This window comes from Pogonomyrmex barbatus, unplaced genomic scaffold (assembly GCF_055798465.1).
Source record: "Pogonomyrmex barbatus isolate J1 unplaced genomic scaffold, ASM5579846v1 scaffold1, whole genome shotgun sequence".
Taxonomy (NCBI): Eukaryota; Metazoa; Arthropoda; class Insecta; order Hymenoptera; family Formicidae; genus Pogonomyrmex; species Pogonomyrmex barbatus.
In genome coordinates, this window is record NW_028297098.1 from 18,485,149 (window position 1) to 18,503,924 (window position 18,776).

Sequence of the window (18,776 nt, forward strand, 5' to 3'; positions counted from 1 at the left end):
AGACGCGATGTAGAGATACATGCAGGTGCACGCTAAATCCTTGAAACGCGATATCCGTGAGCACTTGACCACCATCCCCCGAAACGGCTTTAAAGGGAACGTAATATTGGCGGGAAGAAGGCAGTTAACGCCGCGCGCCGGTAGTCGTAAAGAGTAGGACAAAGAGCGAGGGGCGGCGAGAACGATGGGCGGAAGGGTGGTCGGGACGGCGGATGAGTCTGCCACCCCTCGATAGTGTGTTAAGCAGAGCCTTCCGCGCGCGATACGGGGCCAGGTTTATGACGCAGTCTCTCCCTAGTCTAGACGCAGCTTCCCCATTAAGAGCGTAATTATTTAAAACGACGACGGAAGTAAAGTAAGTTTATAAGGAGCACTCGTAGAGCGACGTCAATTTCGAGAATACCGCGGCGTCGTAAAATCTCATTCGCGGCCGCGGCATCGTCTATCTGTGCACTGCTTGCTAAGTTATATTATTATTTATCCTGTTAAAGATCATTTTCTAAATAAATGATGCTATAAATTGCCGATCTCTCTACGTTGCTCCCCAAAAATTGATTTTTAACACCATGAATATCTTAAACGTATAAATTTTAAACGTAAATAGACATGTGTATGAGATGCAAGATGAAAGAGAAATCTTGGAAGAAAATAAAAAAAAATATATAAGAGTATCCCGAGTCGAAAATCTCTCCGAAAAGATATATGACCAAGGGAAATACGCAATTAATGACGATGCATGTCGAATAATATGTTAAATATGATATGTAATGAGCAATAGTATAATATAATAAACATTGTAATAAATATATATTGTTATTTCGATAATTGGCCGCAATAATAGCACAAAAACCAATATCGTTTATAAAATTATGATTTGGAAACTTTGCGTACAAATATAAAACATTGCTCGTATCAATCGAAGCTTAATGAGATATATGCGGTTTTAACCAGTTGCGACGTGCGTAAGATAATCCTCTACCGATTAAGGTTAGGGTTAAAGGGGCAATTTAGGGTAGTCTCTCGTTCACCCTTTGGCCCATAAGTTTAAAGGGAGCTGAATGTCGATGGCAACAGGGCAATTAACAGGCATCGCTGACTGTCGTGAAGAGCGTGAACGACGAGATAGAAGAGAAAGATATAGGGAGAAAGGAAGAGGCAGGGGTACAGCACTGGTAGGTGAATCCCCAGCCCTCGATAGTCTGTCGTTAAACAGAACCCTCTCGCGATACGGGGCCAGGGTTGTGACGCAGTCTCATCCCGGTCTAGACGCACTCACCCTCTCGCACGTCCTCGCGTTCCCTCGCAAAGCCGTATCTCACCGACACCCATTCATAGCCATTTCTCCGCACCTACACAGACGTAGATTTACTGCCGTAGCACCCGCCGCCGTTCCCGCCACCACGTCCCCTTCGGTCTCCCTCCGCGCCGTTAATGCCGCGCCACGTACTCTCGAACACGTACACGCGCATAAAGATACGGACCGTAAACCCCAACAAGCGCGAAGACGTGCATTCTGCCGTGTGCATGCGTGTGCACATATACGCGTGTATACGTGTGTACACGATGATCCGCCGTACACCGACTCAATACACACAGACACATGTATGATAACGCCAAGCCGACAGCGAAGGCGCGAAGAGCGAGAGAAATGAGGGGGCCAGAGATGGTACGTCTTTCACGGGCATAATGAAAAGCAGATTAAAAACTTTCATCGAGGACAGCCAAGAACGACGCGGAAACGATTGGAGGATGAAACCATCCCCACGAGTTTTCGGTCCGGTCCACCTGCCGCTCCCTCGGGACGCCGCGAAAATGCAGGGTACAGCAGGGAGGTAGGAATTATTGAGTTGGGGTAGGTCGGGGTTTTACGATGTACAACGCCGCTGCCGCAGCCGCCGTCGACGGGGACGAAGAATCTAGACGAGGAAAACTCAACGATCCAGGAGCGATAATTTCTAGAGAGAACGTTAATTGCGTAATATTAACCCGTTAAGGTTTAAGGCGTCTTTAAAGGGAGTTTATTTTAGAAATGACGTAAGACTGAGTATTTTTCTTTTTCGAAAATTTTGCCAAAACTGATACATTGTTTTAACTTGTATATACATCTCAGTTGAAACTTATAATGGTTTAAAAGATAAATCGCAATACATTTTCACACTAAACTAAAATAACACAATTTCCTTTCTCATTTTTATCAAAAAGATATTAATTTCCATTCATAAAGATTAACTTGTTAAAATTGTCAGATCAGCGATAAAGCGCCCTTGCTTAACGTCATGTTGCGGATCGATTTGATGAATGAAAGAGAGTGAGGGTGCAAGAATGCCCGAAAGAGGTCACGCTAATTATGTTAGCATTATTCATGCTAAGTAATAGAGGAGATAAGAAAGGCAATAAAACTATCACGAGCATTAATTAAAAATGAATTCCACCCCTTAGCTTAAGCCTAGCGCACATGGTATTTTTAGCCGTATTCACCTCGACATTTTTGTAAAGGATAAATTGATTCAAAATGGGAGAATTTTTAAAATCATGCGATTGACGCGTATCATATATACCGCGGTACGGTTTCAAAGGATTAAATCGTCCAACGTGCGATATGCATAACTGACGAAGGATAGCTCGGCTAGAAACATAAACCGCGAGCGATGAACGCTACGGAGAGACGCGACGAGGAGCAATTTTTGATTGTCAAGCGCCAGCGTTAGCCTCGTTACGTTCGCACAACTGGAGAAGGCTCTCGTTGCGCTCAACGCGGCCGATGCTACCCCGGGCGACCCCGGGCTTTATTAAAACTGGTATATCGCCTGTACTATCTTATAGCCACGGCCTCCTATTTAAGGTTTTGAAATTCAAATCGGGCGCGGCCCTGCCGTCCGCTATTGATATGCGAAATATCGCGGGTCTACCGGACCCCACCCGCTCTCGCTCTCCCGCCTATGAGCGATGCCATAAAATCGCAAAAGAGCAAAGCCGCCGCGAAAAAAGAGATCGAGAGTCCTCGGTTCGGATAAAGGCCTTGTCGCGCGTCATAAGTTCGATATATAAAACGTATATACATATCGGGCGAGATATAACAGTCGGCGAGTGGCGTGAATTGGTAGGTGAAACAGAGTCGCGCCGGGGCGATAATCGGCCGACGCGCGACGTCCGCCGACGAAGTTTCGTTCGATGAATATTTATCTGAATGATTAAACGGCGCGTAGTTTAATCCTCCGCTGATCCCACCGATCGGCAAGCGCTAGAGTCGCTCTGAAAAGAGTTTGAGGCAAGATCGTCTGGAGGGAAGACCGAGACGATCTTTTTAACTTTCCAAGTGTTCTGTCTCCCGTCTCGTTTCTTCCGCGTCTTGAAAATAACAACGGAAGTCTCTTAAGACTTCCATAGGCGTCTCGCGAGAATCGACCCGCCCCCCACGATCATGGACGTACGGACAAAATATAGCCGCGCGCCACCGGATTCCGGTTGTCTTTCGATTGATCAGGTACCGTCATTCGGGGCATATCTGTCGGACACGAAACCGTCCGATGTCCCGACAGACCAAATTTTCCCCCGTATCTGCATGTCTCTGGCATGTGCGTACGTATGTGTGTACGTGTGTATGCGCAGTATGACGCGCGTGTACGCGCGTCGCACACGTGCGCGACGCAATGTGTCCGTCGCGTGTACATACTCTTGAAACCTTACAAGAACGGAGACGTGTGAAGGAAGAGGACAGAGGAAGAGCATCGAGAAAGGGAGACGGCGATACGGATGGTGAGAGCGTGGAGGGAGGAAAGACGGTAGGATAGAGCGAGAGAGGTAGGAACGGTTCTCACGCAGACACTCGCGAAATTACGGCCTTCGCTTACGTCTGGATACATCGCTCGAGTGAACGAGCTAGCGCCAGCGGACGACCAGGGTTTATAGGGTTGCTGCAGGCACGGCGAGGGATGGCGGCCCGTCGGAGAGAAAGAGAGAAGAGGAACGAGAGAAGCAGCGAGACGGCGGGAGATGCGGCGAAGGCAGAGAAGGACAGAGGCCTCTGGTAAGGGTATGAGAGGACGGGTCGGTGGAGTAGGACGGTGGTGGTTACGGGGACGCACACACCGACGTGGTTTTACTGTTTCGGAAGTCTAGCCGCCCCCAGGCTATCCACCCCCTTTCCGGCACTGCCGGAGTCCCACCATCCACCCGACGACCACCCTTCGTCCTCCCATGAGGTGGCCCACCCGCTTATACGACCTTCCACCCCCTTCGGCCAGACTAGCACACACCGAAGTCGTAAACCTACACCCCTGTCTCTCCCGTCGTCTCTGCCTCGTTTGCGCCCTCTCTCTATCCCTCTTTCTCCTATATTTCCCGTCCTACCCCGCTCGTTTCATCCTCGCTCTCGTTCGACCATCCTCGATCCGACCCACCCTCGTCCCTTCAAGCTCGCACGGATACCTCGAATGCACCAGCTCTTTCTCATCGTCTGTCTGACACGCACGCACGCCACCGCTACCGCTGGGATACGAGCACGTATTACACACACACACACACACACGTACGCCCGCAGGCATACACAGATGAGCGCGTATGCCACGGTGCACATGTGTGTGCGTGCGCGCGCGCGAACGTGTTCGTTCGCGCGCGCCTACAAGCGCGTGCACGTATACGCGTCTAAATGTGAGTATATACGATCTTTCGTAAGAGGTGTGGGGAAGAACGTAATTCCATCGGCACCGTCGGTGGTACCACGCCGACTGACACCCCCCCGCAACCCCTCTCGCGCTCGGCTCACTTCACCACCCCCTGCGCGCTCCGCCGCGCGCGGCAGGATCACGAATTCGTTTCGGCGAAATTGTTCGAGTCCACGTCGAGAATTATCGAGGTTCGAGTAGTTAAGCGGCAAGCCCCCTTCCAGGAAGGAATTGGCCGAGAATAAATGAGGTGAGGAAGACGAGCTGCTTTACCTACCAGCCTTCATCCGAACTCCTCGAGACGACTCGTTAAGAACCCTCGTTTCCGAACTTTTCGACGGTAATTAGGCACCTTTTATGGCAACGTCAGCGACACGCGTGCGAGATATTGTGGGTCGCAGCGACGCTACGCAAAAAGCCACGAGATCGTCCGATTGAATAATTACCGTTCTTTACGAGAAAATTCCTCGCCCGCCGAATCGTCGTTTTATAGCAATGGGACGGCGATTACGGCGATGGTTAACATTCCGGAAAACTTGCTTGACCGTATGACCGTTGGAAAATATGGTAATAACGCTTTTCATTACGTCTGGTAGGGATGATACGATAATCGTATTTTGGAAATAAAAGTATTTTTTGCATATATGGAAAATTTCAGACAAGGTTTCTTTAATAGAGAGAAATTGTTATAGAAATATCTAACATCAAAAATTGATATATATATTCTGACATGTTGCGATCGAAAATTATGTATAGATTATTTTATTTAAGATACATTCAGTTTTAAATCGATAATAATGTCAATAATAAACTAAAGATTAAAGTTGTGAAAATAATACCCACAGATTAAAATTGTCAAATTATGCAAATATTTAATATTCAAATTAATGCGAATGCAGTATTCATCAATCTTTTATAATGAAAAGTGATTTATAAAATCTACGGATAAATAGAGAGAAGTGAATTTAATAAAAGATGTAATTTCTAATTTCCATTACTCTGAAATTATATATTGTAAAATAAATATATTAAAAGTATCTAATTACATAAAAAATTCCAAGATGGCTTTTGAACCAATGGAAATGATGGTAATCTTCAGTGTTTAAGCCGCATAAATTTTGTTTCCAGGAATATCAAAATCAGTTTTTTATTTTGATAATGATAGTCTTAGGTTACTTTTAATTAAGCAAACATGCTGATTACTGTTCCCCGATTTTTCATATAAATGACAACTCGAAACAAAAAAAAAGTAATTTGGCATTATGAATATTTGTCACTCTCAAAAACCCCTCTTCTCCTATGGCTCTCTAAACGAGGAGAATGCAATAGTAAGTAGAATTCAGCTCACACCAGTACAGTTGAGTTTATGGCAGGATTTTAGGTGTGTTTTCATGGAATTAATACAGAGTTTAGCTTTGCGACCATAAACTACATCCAGACGGCAGTAAAGCGGGCGAAATGGCCGGGGACAGTGCTGTCTCGCCTCGGGCCATTAATGGGTCACGAGACTAACTATAAATTGATAAGAGGAACCTGACCCGTTCCATTAAGAGTAAAAGTTCGGCAGACGTCTGGCCTGTCTTTTTTATGCGCGACTGTTCCCTCACTTCCGCGCGACTTTTTACTTTTATCGTGCGGATGGGGCGGATCTGAGGACGCGAACCAACCAACGGCGAAGGAAATTATGGTCCTCGGTCCTTTCCTCTCTGACGTGGGAGGAAGGAAGTGCGATCTTAATGACGTGCTCGTTCAACCGCTCGTGCGTCGTGAAAAACTCTCCAGTACGTATCTTCGTGCGATCGTTTGCATATCGGAGCTTTTCATCTCAACGAATCGCACACTACGTCTCCGCATATAAATGTTCTATTGTCGCTTAAACGAAGACACTCGCTGAGCGAGACGTTGTTAAAGCAACGATTACTTCAATCTGGATATCATAAGTAAAGCTACACTCTCGCTCCGCATACGTATATGCATATATGAATATATACATGTAATTTTTGAAGAGAAAATCGCATGTATATTTATATTTGCGATATTAAATTTGAGTTTTACAAACGGAAACCACGAAGGTTTTACGCGCAATAAATCTTTTAATCTCAGATTATTTCAGTTATTTGTCTCTCGAACTCTGCCGAGTGCTCGATAAATCGATGCCGATGTATAAATCGTCTCGATTTTATAGGAATTTCCGAATGCGACGTGTGGAGAAGTAGCTCGTTCACGTTCATCGATTCGCAACAAGTGTAGATTTATTCGTGGACATTGAGATTTGTCGCGCATATACGCTCGATCGCATAAATTATTCTGGCCCTCGCGAAAAAATGTTTGTAACATCTCTCACGATTCGAATCCGGTGGATTCTGCGGCTGAAGTAGCATCTCGTTAATATCAGCCCGGAAGATGATAAACGAGGCCAACTTATCAGCAGTCTACGAGCACGACCAAAAAGTTTCGGGATCCAAAGTAGCGGCGCCCCCGCGGAAAAGAGAGCAAACAGAGAGACCGATAAAAGGGGCAGAAGCGGCACCCCGCTTCGGAGACGTGAGGAAGGAGAGTAAGGAAGAACGAGAGAAACGAGAAAGAGTGATAAAGCAAGAGAGAGAGAGAGAGAGAGAGAGAGAGAGAGAGAGAGAGAGAGAGAGAGAACTACGTAAGTCGGTTTTCGACATTGACTAAACGAGACACGGAGACATGGCGTCCGTAGGAAGGATGGTAAGTGCGCCGACCATCAGCCCCTCAACCCCCGCGCCCCGCTACTCTTCCATCTCCGTACTCGACCCTATGTCGAGCTACGTCAACCCCCCGTTCGACTTCCCCTTGACTTCCCCACCGGTTCGCCAGGACCTATAGGCACGTAACACCCTCCGCCGCAGGCTCCTGCCCACGAGCAAAAGGGCATTGCCTCAGCAAGACGCAAAGGAGCCCTTCTTCGTGTGTGATGCACAACCCCTCGTCGGACGTTAACGCTTAACGCTTGGGCCGCTCGCTACGCGCTACTTCGCGACCCCTTCGCCTTCGTACGCCCCCGTTCTCTCTCTGAAACCCCATTGGCAACCGTTCTGCCATGATATCTCCACGGCAAAATGGCCACCCGACCTTCCGCTATCTGACTTCAACCCAGTTCGTAACTGGGTGATGTATACCAGTGTCCCCGAGGTCCGACAGCTATTCGTCACACTATTGTAAGCCCAAAAAATAATAAGAAGTTTCTTTGTAGCTTCTGTTCGCGTTCCATATATCTCATGAAACTTTGTGTTTCACAAAAGTTACGCCAAAGTTTTTCGCGATTTTAATTGCTACCAATTTAATTCCTCTTTCGCGACGTCCGTCCTCATCTTGCCTGTCATATTTAAATTATTTCACAATGTCGATGTTTTTATCACAGATATGTATCTATGTATTAAAATGAGATCATATATTAGAAATATAGAAAACCTCGAAAGGTTTACTCCACGAAAAATTTACCCCAAGTGAATTTGCGGATCACATGCAATCGCAAACATCGTTCCAACCAGCGATCGATCATCCATCCTTTTATGCGGGAACACAATATACGTCCTTGAACTCGTTCTAGCTGCGAAATTGATCAACCCAGATTTTGGTCCGGCTTGTTCGAACTTGTTTCGTTGAAACGCTTGTGAATTCTCACAGGGCGGATAACACGCCCTAAGGTATACACTGCTACGATGACTTCTGACGTGCGACCCCGATTTTCCAACCGCGTCTCGTTGCCGTCGTTGTCGTTGTCGACGGCTTTTCGAGAACGGTAGCGCTGGCGCTACGTGCTATGAAAAAGGGATTTCTGTGAGAATTTCGAATTTCTGGGCGCGACGAGCGAGTGTCAGCAGAGCGCCGCTCCGCCCTGCCGCATCCCTCGCTTTTCACAGAGTTTCCGCCGTGGCGATGTTAGTCCGATGCGGTAGAAGTGGATGAATCAGGGACGCGACGTGGACCAAAAGCTGGTGCTTGCCGAGAGTCAATATTCTCGGATGGCACACGGCTAAAATCGAGACACGAGAAGAGAGAGAGAGAGAGAGAGAGAGAGAGAGAGAGATAGGGAGAGAGAAACGAAATCTTTGGGGATTTCGATATATTTTTAGGGTGGATCGTGTCGCGAATGTGCACCTTTTCCTACTTGTTTCTCTCGACTCTTTCGTACGTGTGTATACATTCACGCAAGCATCGAATCTTTCCTGACTCTGCGCGTTCAGCGTCAGCGCGAAGGGCGAGGATTGAAAATTGGGAGTGTGCCCGAGAAAGGAGAAAAGAGAAGAGGGAAACGCGCGGCGTTTACGGGTGGTAATTTTCGCAGAACAGGAAAAAAAAAGGATTCGCGTAAACTCGGCGAACCGCGCGGTTCGTGCGAGTGTCAGCAACCGTTCGCTCTGTATACGCTTTTACTCGGCATCTACGACCCTTCTCCGGTCTCGGAACGCGGTCCAGGACGGCGAAATAGAAGACGGTTACGACACGTAGAAAACGCGACGAGCACGGAATGGCTCGGCGAAGGCTACAGCTGGCTTATACTTTTTTTTTTTCCTTTCTTTTTTCGAGTAACAGGGATAAATTCAGGCATAGCATAGGAACTCCCACGATCATTTCGCGTTCTTGACGCGTCGTACGCGCGTCAGCAACACGCCTCCCGATGGCATCTTGCTTTGCACTTTTCCTTACGTCAGGCATTGGGTAACGAACCAAAAGAGGATGAACGTGGCTCTTGTATATAGCGACGGATGGACGAGCGCGGCGATGATAGTTTTCGATCTAGCGAATAGAACAATATAAATATATAAAGCTAAACGAAAAAGTACAAATCACAATTATTGATTAAGAAATATAAAATCATAGATAGTTAATTCTTCTTAATATTTTTTAAAAGAATTCCTTTCTCTAGAATTATATTTTATACTTTTGAAGATGTTTCATTGTTTTTTTATTGATTAAGTAAAGGAACGTGACTTATAATAAAATATAAATAGATTAATTTCTAAATAATATTTTAATTGGTAATAATTATAATAATTTACCCATTATTAAGAAGATATATATATATATATATATATATATATATATATATAAGAGCAAAATAAATAAAAATGACGAGTTACGCAAATGGCGAGTTACGCAAGTCGGGACATCTCAATAAACGGAACTTCATCGTCACAACGCACGACGATAGATTCACATAATCGATCGAGAGAGGGAGGCGCAATTTCTTAGTGTCCTCTTTCGCGCGTTTCCGTGGCGTCGGTGGTGTCGTGACAAGGCGGGCTGGCGGCAACGAGCGGCGGGTGGCCAAGCAGAGTGGGCGGCTACACGCGGTCCAAAATGTGGCTCCTTCTCGCAGGACGCCGAGGACAAGGACGAGGACGAGGACAACGACGACGAGGACGAGGACGAGGACGAAAGCGGGGTGTTCTGTAGGGACTAGCGCGAGGGCGGATCAATACAATCGCTAATCCGGTGCATTGTGAGGCGAGGCGTGGCGTAGCAAAGAGGCGAGGTGAGGCGGTAGTAGTGGTCTTGCTTGCCTTCTCATCCCCCTCGCGTCTCAGCCGCCAGTTTCAACCCTCGCCCTTTCGCCCTCCCATCCCCCCGTACACCCACTCACCATCCGGCCTCCCCCAACCACCACCGCGCCTTCCTCCGCACCCGCCCCCGCGCACGACGGTTTCCCTCCCCTCGCCGCTCTCTGCGTTTTAACCCCTCGACGAGCCTGCCTCTGCCTTCCTTCGTGGCCGTTCGGCCCACCCGCGCCCCTACGCCGTCGTCGTCCGTTGCCTTCCACCGTCTTGCCGCACTTCCGCCTTCCCTTAACCTACCCCTCGGCGAACCAACAACCCCCTCGGTGGCAGCAACGGTGTAGGATCGCCGTTCGTCGACGAAAACGCAACCTACAACCACGACCGGACCCTCCGGTCGGAGGAGTTTTCGAGTCAGCTCGCTCACGAATTCGCACGGTCGTCGGCTCGTTTCTTGTTTCCCTCGAGGCAAGAGAGGGACGTTTCGAGAAGAATGATAAAAAGCGGCGATCCAATTTTTCAGCACGCGCGGATGCGTTTCCTCACGCGGCTGCATGTTGTTAAACTTTGTTACGCAGAGTTTGCTCTTTGTCCTATACGTTGGTAAGTAGCAAATGAATTATGGTCGACGCGCTGAATTAATGATGGATCCAACGAGTGTCATTGTGTAAGAATCAATTTTACCATCTCAGACCAGCGTCGCGATGTTGTTATTTTTTTATTACACATGTTATGATGTATTCTTGTTCGAATTCTTCAGAAATTCAAGGGATGAATATAACCGAATATAACGTGGCAAGTCTAAGATAACCGGAAAACTTATTTCTAATATAATTGATAATTTGTATCGCTAACACACACACACACACACACACACACACACACACACTCTCTCTCTCTCTCTCTCTCTCTCTCTCTCTCTCTCTCTCGATATAGCTATTAAGATGCACGTTAACGGAATTTGGGCAAGAAACAGCGGAATTAAATAGTGGCTGTAAATATCGGGCTGGCACAGAGACCACCGAGGTACGCTTATAAAAAGTTAAACAAGATTAAGGTAGAAAGCGAAGAGGAGCCAGGAGTGGATAGCTGGCTGTAATTCCTAGCGCAACTTAAAAGATAAATGCCTTGCTGCTCGCAATGAGTATGCACTCTGAAAAATATGCTAAAAGTTTCGCCCGCGCCGGGCGAACGCGAGACGACGGATTTTCCAAAGTGTCATTCGTGTAAATTACACCTCGCTTTGTACGACGATAATTGTAGAGAGTGAAAAATTATATACGGTTATTTACCGGAATCGATATTCGGAGTAATATTACGCAGGTTTAATTGCACGGCGTCAGATTTCATTCGTTAAAATTATATCTCGCGCTGCGAGCAGATAATTGCGAAGCGAAAAATCATAAACGGCTATTTATCAAAGTTAAAATTCGGGATAATAATACGGGAGTTTAATTACATCGCGGCCCCCTCCGGCGCGAATTTCCGCGCGTATTTTATCAGTATCAAATCGACACGTAACTCCCGCAATAAACAGCTTTCGTCAATGGCGTCGGGAGGCCGCGCGTTGCGTAAACGAATTTATTTATCGCTACGATCGCAGTTGCAACTTCTGAATGGAAATGTCCACCGCGCGCGCGGTGAAACACGCGTGATAGTCGCGTAGTGCGCCGCTACTTCTGCTGATGATCGCACGCCAAGCTGACTTTAGAGAGCTACAAAAGCTACATAATTGCTTTGTAGCCCGTTATACAAATCTGCGAGTAAAATTTTAATAGCAGTAATGCCCTTCCGCGATACGCTCGCGCGCGTACTCTTCGAATTTTATTCCGTGCTATTTTTTCTCGAATCGAATAAATCTATTACGATTTTTCGGGGGCCTTAATTGCTGCGACTAAATCTAGCGAAGAAGAATAAGATGGAGTGGATGAAAATTAAGTGAGGGAAAGAGAGAGAAGTGTATCCCATCAATTTCTCTTTCGTATCTCGCATTGTGTTCGCAACAAAGTTTTCGATTTCGCTACTTATGTTGTCGCAGGATTACGCGACTTATATCTTGGAAAAGAAAAATGATATCTAAAAATAGATAAATAACAAATTCTGAAAAGATTGTGATGTAAAAAGTAAAAGTCTCTCCCTTTCTTATCCCAGAATTTATATGGAATAAAATTTTCAGTAACACTGCATGATTTTGCTTATTAATTGCGTTCTTGTTGATTTAAATAAATTCTTTTATCTAACCCAAGTGTTCTTTCAAAACGACGTTCTTTCGACTCTTTCGAATCGCAATGCTTTTTTTTTCAAAGTGACATTAACTTGGTTTGCTCCGAAAAATTAATAATTAATGTTGTTTCAGGAGATTGTTGAACTCGCACGTGGCCGAATTAAAAAGCGGAACCTTAAAGTATCGCGGTGTTCCACGCCAATGGGCTTCCACCCTCTGGCAGCACCAGCAATATCAGAGCGGCATTCCTGCATCCTTCACGGAACCGCCCACTCTTAAGCGAGATGGACCCAAACAAACTCGTGAGCGAGCAACCGAAACTGTGTTACTGGAATAAACGCTCTGCCTGCGGCAGCGGCACCGGCAATTTACCAATACGCGCGTTTGCGTACACGTACGCGATTACCGTTCGCACATTCGTGTATTCGGATGCGAATGCAGCGGCGGATTGCATCACGGACGATGCAGCGCACGACTCGCTTTCTGTTGGCATCAAGAGCGGAAGAAAGTGCCATAAATTCGGGGCGTAACGCCGCGCTCATACCCGGAAACCGTCTCCGCGAATGTTCGCGAAACATTCGCGCAACATTCCGGAGCAACACACCGCGCCGCTGATTTTAACCCTTTGATTTACGAACGGTCCATGGCGCAACAAGCATACGATGCCAATGTTGCAGGGAGAAGGATGTCATCGACAGAAACAATAAAGAAGTTTTATGCGCGTGTACATTAATTCGAGTAACAGTAAATTTTTATTTGTAACAAGATAAAGCTTCGTTCTTTTTTTTTTTTATTATACACACCGAGAGATTTTTTCGAGTATTTTGAATGTGTTTGAGAATTGACGAGTGTTAGGAATAAATAAGAAACGAGATTTTTACCTGTGACTTGTGTCGGGATGCTCCCACGAGATTGTCATGTGTATAAAGAGAGCGAGCGAGCGAGCGAGCGAGCGAGAGAGAGAGAGAGAGAGAGAGAGAGAGAGAGAGAGAGAGAGAGAGAGAGAGAGAAGAGAAAGAGGCGAAAATTACTCGACGTTCGTTTGCCGGATTTCCATTCTACGAATGACCATCTGAGGACGTGTTCAGATGGACCGACGCGTGTGTATATATACGTAGGGTCAGGCTAGCCAATTATCAAGTGATTGCTCGCAGATTATAGGAAATGCAGTTCCGCGAATGGAAGGTGTGCGACGTCATATCTGCGCATCGTCCACCCACACCCCGTCCGTGCGATTCTCCACTTCCTCTTGTCGTATCCTTCGCGAATTGGTTATCGGTATTTGCCGTTCGACGATCGGAACGTCCAACTGCTACTTGTTTGCTATTTCCAGAGATTATCTTTCCGAGAGACGTCCCATTACACAGGCTGTAACAGAGAATTACAATTGATACAAGCGGATTCCCTCGTAACACTGTCTGACGTCAGAAAAATATATATTTGAAAATTTGTCAACGAATATTATGATTTTGTATCTTTTCATTTCATGTCATTGATTGAAATATCTTTTAGAAATGAATAAAATTAGTAATAGTAATACGAAAACATTATCTCAAAACATTTTCTCAAAAATTTCTATCAATGTCGATTTCTACGCGATAAAAAATTTAATTTCGTTTAAGTGTCATGTTCGCGTTATTCTACTTTAACCCTTGTATTACCTACATCTATAAGATTATATCGCGTACTTAAAATATAACAATCCAAACATTGTGATAATCCAGCGTGTGCCATTAATTTAACCAGAAAATTAACTAGAATTAATTAGCGTTATGGAAGTCCGTGTTGCTCTCGAGTTGAATTGAGAGACGCGCGAGAGCAGAAGTGTTATGGTGATGCAATGGTGATGCTCCACGACTTGGACTCGGACTGAAGCCACGCCATCCGCATCCGTTATAGATTATTGCTTATCCGCCGCCAATCTGCAAATGGTCGCGCCGGCGGTAAAACAACGGAGGGAAAACCTAAATTCTCTGCAATAAATAGCGGAGGGCGGGAGGAACCGGGCCGACCGGGGGATGTATGCTCGCTCGCGGATGTACAGAAAATTCGCCTAGAAACCTCGTATTGGCTATCAGGAAGGTCCGGTTGGTCGGTCGTGCATCGCGTCCAGTCTGCCTGCCTGCGCGAAGTTGCGCCAAGTTCCGCAATCGGTCCATCCTCCCGCGTCATCCTCCCCCTCCTGCCCAACCGATCGTTCTTTTTCTCCCGATATTCCGTTCTCTTCCCGCGACACTCCCCTCCTGGCTCCTTTCTATCCCCTGCTGAGCCTACACTCGCGTTTTCCTCTTTCTGCGCGCGGTCGCTGCAGCCTCAGCCCCTTCATCGCTCGCCACTCAGACTTCAATTAATTTCGCTGGTTCTGGGCCGACCGTTTTCCAATTTCGAGTTTCTACGAGTGAACGTGGGCGCTCTCGATAGGCAGGGAGTGCGCGAGGGACACGGGGAAAGTGAAACGGTCGTCCACGAGACCGGCAAGAGAGGAGGATGCGCTGGTGTATGCATCCTCGCGGTTGCGTGCGCGCGCGCGCAGACGAATGGCGAGAGCGCGCTTCGACGGGCAAAAATTAATTGCATATACGCCATATCGCCCCGAGGATGTCGTCGTCGTCGTTGTCGTCGTAGCTCGTAGCAAGCGAGTGGCGCGGGAGAGATAAGGAGGCGTTCTCGCCAAGATTACCATCGGGATTGCACGCCAAGCCGGAAACCGCGTTTAATGTTTACATCCGCGTAGCGCGCGAGTTACTTTAGCAAGTAGCGCGTTTGAGATATTTATTATGTCTGTGCCACAATGTAAAACAATGTTGCTGCAAAATTTTCTCTTATCTGCTTAAAGCGTTAAAGCGATCTATCATAGGCGTGATACAAAGGCGCGGCCATTCGTCCGATGCGGTAAGATTAATACGTAATATTCACGCGTAATATTTGTCTGTCTGCGTGAAACGAAACGTTTAACGGAGCGCGAGGCAACGCGACGCGACGCAACGCGACGCGACGCGACGCGATGCAATTCCACACGCGTAAGACACGGACACGCACGAATCATAGCCGGTACTCCGATCGGTCGGGTGGGGCTCGCCGGTGCACGCCGATTGATTTACAATGGCCGAAGGTGTGGCAGAATCCGACACCAATATCATGCCGATGGCCGGCCGGGTGCGTGGACAATTATCGTACCGGACAAAGGCTACGGGGGTGTATACACCTATCCCATATATACATCTAGCCTACGGCTCTTTACGCAGCTGACGCGCCACGTATTAAGAAAATGCGTGGGCCCGCGTCGCGGTGTACGTGCGTGGGCCAACACCCGCGCAACGTGACGTGCACGCACGCATTCGCGCCGAGCGAAATGAGATCCAAATGTTCTTGCGTTCCCCGCGGAAGATGAAAGAACGGATCTGTTCGTTCTTTCAACCGCGAGCGAGACGTGAACCCGCCCGCCCGTCAACGATCTTGACAAATTTAAGACAAGTTTTTACGATTAATTTTGAAACAAATATACTTTCATTTTTGACTATTATTTTTGATTCGTCACTTTTTCATAATTCTCCAGGAGTTGCTTGAAATAATTAGGAGACATTTTATCTAAATATCTATCTAATACTTTAAAGTTTCATTGGTATTCCAATTGTATTTGAAAAATCTTTGATAAACGTCACGTTATGCAAATGGAATCTTTTACTACTCAACATTACTAGTGATTTCTAGGAAGTACGAAAAAAAAAAAAGAATTTCTCAATAGTCTTTATTACTGGGAAATTGAATTTTTAAGTTTCAAAGCTAAAGGATTTTAAATATTTTTCTTTTATACCTTCAAATCTTCGCAATTAATCTTGTGTCGAGTTTTTAATGTGTATTGTGTAAACTAAAATTATTTTTTATATGAGCAATACGTGATAAATCGATGTAAATAAACGAATGTTAGAAACAGAAATAAGTTCCAGCAACGTTAGTGCGAGATACGGAGACGGAGACGGAGACGGCGGACAAACGCGGAATCGTCGTAGCGTTCATAAGAGAATCGAAGCTCAAACTACGGAATAATGTTAGGAAAATACGAGCGTGCTTCTCGGAGCGAAGAGACCGCGTTTCCCTTTCCTACTGGCGCGGAACGGGACATTCTCACCCACACCAGCGGTGCCGAGAGTCCCGCGAACTATATCGTTGCTCCGATACCATGACAACGTCTCGACAACGTCGATTGCGAAGGGCCCGAATAAATTTACGTAACGAATGGGAAGGGCACATGAATCGCGGGCGTGCGCGCGATGGGTTTGCGGATACACACGTGCACGGCGAAGCACGTGTCGCCGTTGCTTCACAAAATAATGCTAATAACGCAACCGTGTTAACTTTCCTGATTTATCGTTCTGACGCTGACAGATGTCGTCTAACATTTATGCAGGAAATCTCGACCGGGAGTTATAAATATGTTGCCGAGGGATACTTGAGGGATGCATTTCGAGGAAGAATTTTTGATGGTCTGATTTATAGATTTTTTTTTCCGATAGAGAAAAACGAGAAACTTATATCTTCATGATGGAATATTTGTGAATTGAAAATGTATTGTTTTACTGGAACAACTTATCTTTTTTTCTTAAGTCATCTTAAATGTGCTATATAAAATAAATATTGTAAAAAAGAGAGAAAAATTTTTATATAATAATTTATTATCATATATTTTTATACAATTTTTATTTGTTTTTTAAGAAACATGTGTACACGTTTAATGAATTTTAATTTTGCAATACGCTCGGCATGCGCGACATGCAATATAAAAATGCAAGAGTATTGCAATTGTTGCATATAAAAAAAAAATAGTTAAAAATTGCAAACACGAAACTTTGCAATAGGACAACATTTTTGTTTTTAAAATATTAATATTAATATTAATATTAATTCACTTCTAATTGAATAACTTGATAATGATATTCTAAATATAAAAATATTTTTAAAAAATGTAAAATATGTAAAACATATTTTATTATTACAGTTTTATTGAGATTTTTTTTATTAAAAATACAAAAAATCCGGTAATTTGTTAATTCCATTCCAATATATTTTCATTTATGATAAGGAAGTTGCTATCTCTCGGCCACTAATGAAACTAATATTGTAAATGCTGAATTCGAAAGATAAGAAATTCCGTAATATTGATTATCTACGTTACCGATGTGCGATATATACGAAATTGAAAAACGTTGAAAGAAAATAATACAAATTTTTATTTGTATTATTTTAACATATGATGCGATAAAAAATATATAATAATATATGTATCATGAATATTTACTAAGTAGCAAAATGCAATAATTAAAAGGAAAAATTAGTTTCTATCTCGTATCTTATACTGTGTCGATGAATTGATCGATTGACGTAAACAGATCGGTTATATACATATCATTAAACGATAAATTTAACAAGAGCAGATACGAGCATATATCATTTTCCTGCTACAAGTGATCTCATTAGTCAGTATATTTTTGTATGAAACTTTCAAAATTACAAAGATTGTAACACAGACTCGCAATTAAATTGATTATACGTTCGCACAATGATATTGATGACATAAACTTTGATTTACGTCGCGCCCCCCCCCCCCCCCACACACACACACACACACACACACACACACACATTCAGAGAAAAGTCATGGAATTTCATCAATAATTAATAATGAGATTGATATTAAAATAAATAATAAATATAGATATAAGTTATCTCAAGTTCGAGATATACATAATATTTTTTTTCTTTGTAACACGAGAAATTTTTTAAACAATGATTCAGACATGTATTGTTCATAAATAGATCGAGTTACACTTAATTTCTCCGTAATGAGATAAGAATTTCAAATAACACGGCTTGATGTTATGATTAAAAAAAAATTAATTTCATCCCTTTGATGACAGGAATTATCTCGAAAGATATCTCCATTGTTTACTTTTTAATTTAGAAAAAATTTCGGATTTTTCGAATCTTTTTGTTAGAAATAATATATCCAACAAAAATATATCTTTTTGCCATGCAATGTTTCGAAAAATGGATCAAGTTCTTATCTGGGAAATCGCAACGACCCAATTTACGGTGGCGGTGGAAAAAAAAAATGTTTCCGCCCGGGATCGAACCGGGGACCTTCCGCGTGTTAGGCGGATGTGATAACCACTACACCACGGAAACTTGTTCGAGAAACGCTCTTACTGTGACTGTTTTCTGTAGTACAGTATCTCAAAATTATCTGGAACATTTAACACATCTTTATTATACGCTATTATCCAACATCCGTTGCTAATAGGAAAAACATCTTACTATCTTTACAATGCGTTTCTTCGCAAAAATGTTATCCAATTAAAACCGTCT

The 18,776-nt window shown here is 44.6% G+C and overlaps 1 protein-coding gene and 1 non-coding gene across 8 annotated transcripts in view; one reads left to right on the forward strand and one right to left on the reverse strand.

The window, feature by feature from the left end:
• The window catches only part of LOC148938194 (uncharacterized), a 153,521-nt gene extending 137,374 nt beyond the window's left edge, over positions 1-16,147 (forward strand). For 6 of the 7 annotated variants that reach the window (XM_089085117.1, XM_089085113.1, XM_089085120.1 and 3 more), the window contains one exon: positions 12,546-16,147. In XM_089085117.1, the coding sequence (XP_088941243.1) occupies positions 12,546-12,750 (205 nt within the window). In that variant the 3' untranslated portion in view covers positions 12,751-16,147. Of the gene's footprint in view, positions 1-10,186; positions 10,793-12,545 lie in introns of those variants that run through there. The other variant, XM_089085106.1, reaches the window with a different exon arrangement.
• A 2,376-nt stretch (positions 16,148-18,523) lies between these two features.
• On the reverse strand, positions 18,524-18,596 carry TRNAV-AAC (transfer RNA valine (anticodon AAC)). Its single transcript has one exon. It is a non-coding gene; the product is annotated as a tRNA-Val (tRNA).
• Between the last annotated feature and the right edge of the window lie 180 nt (positions 18,597-18,776).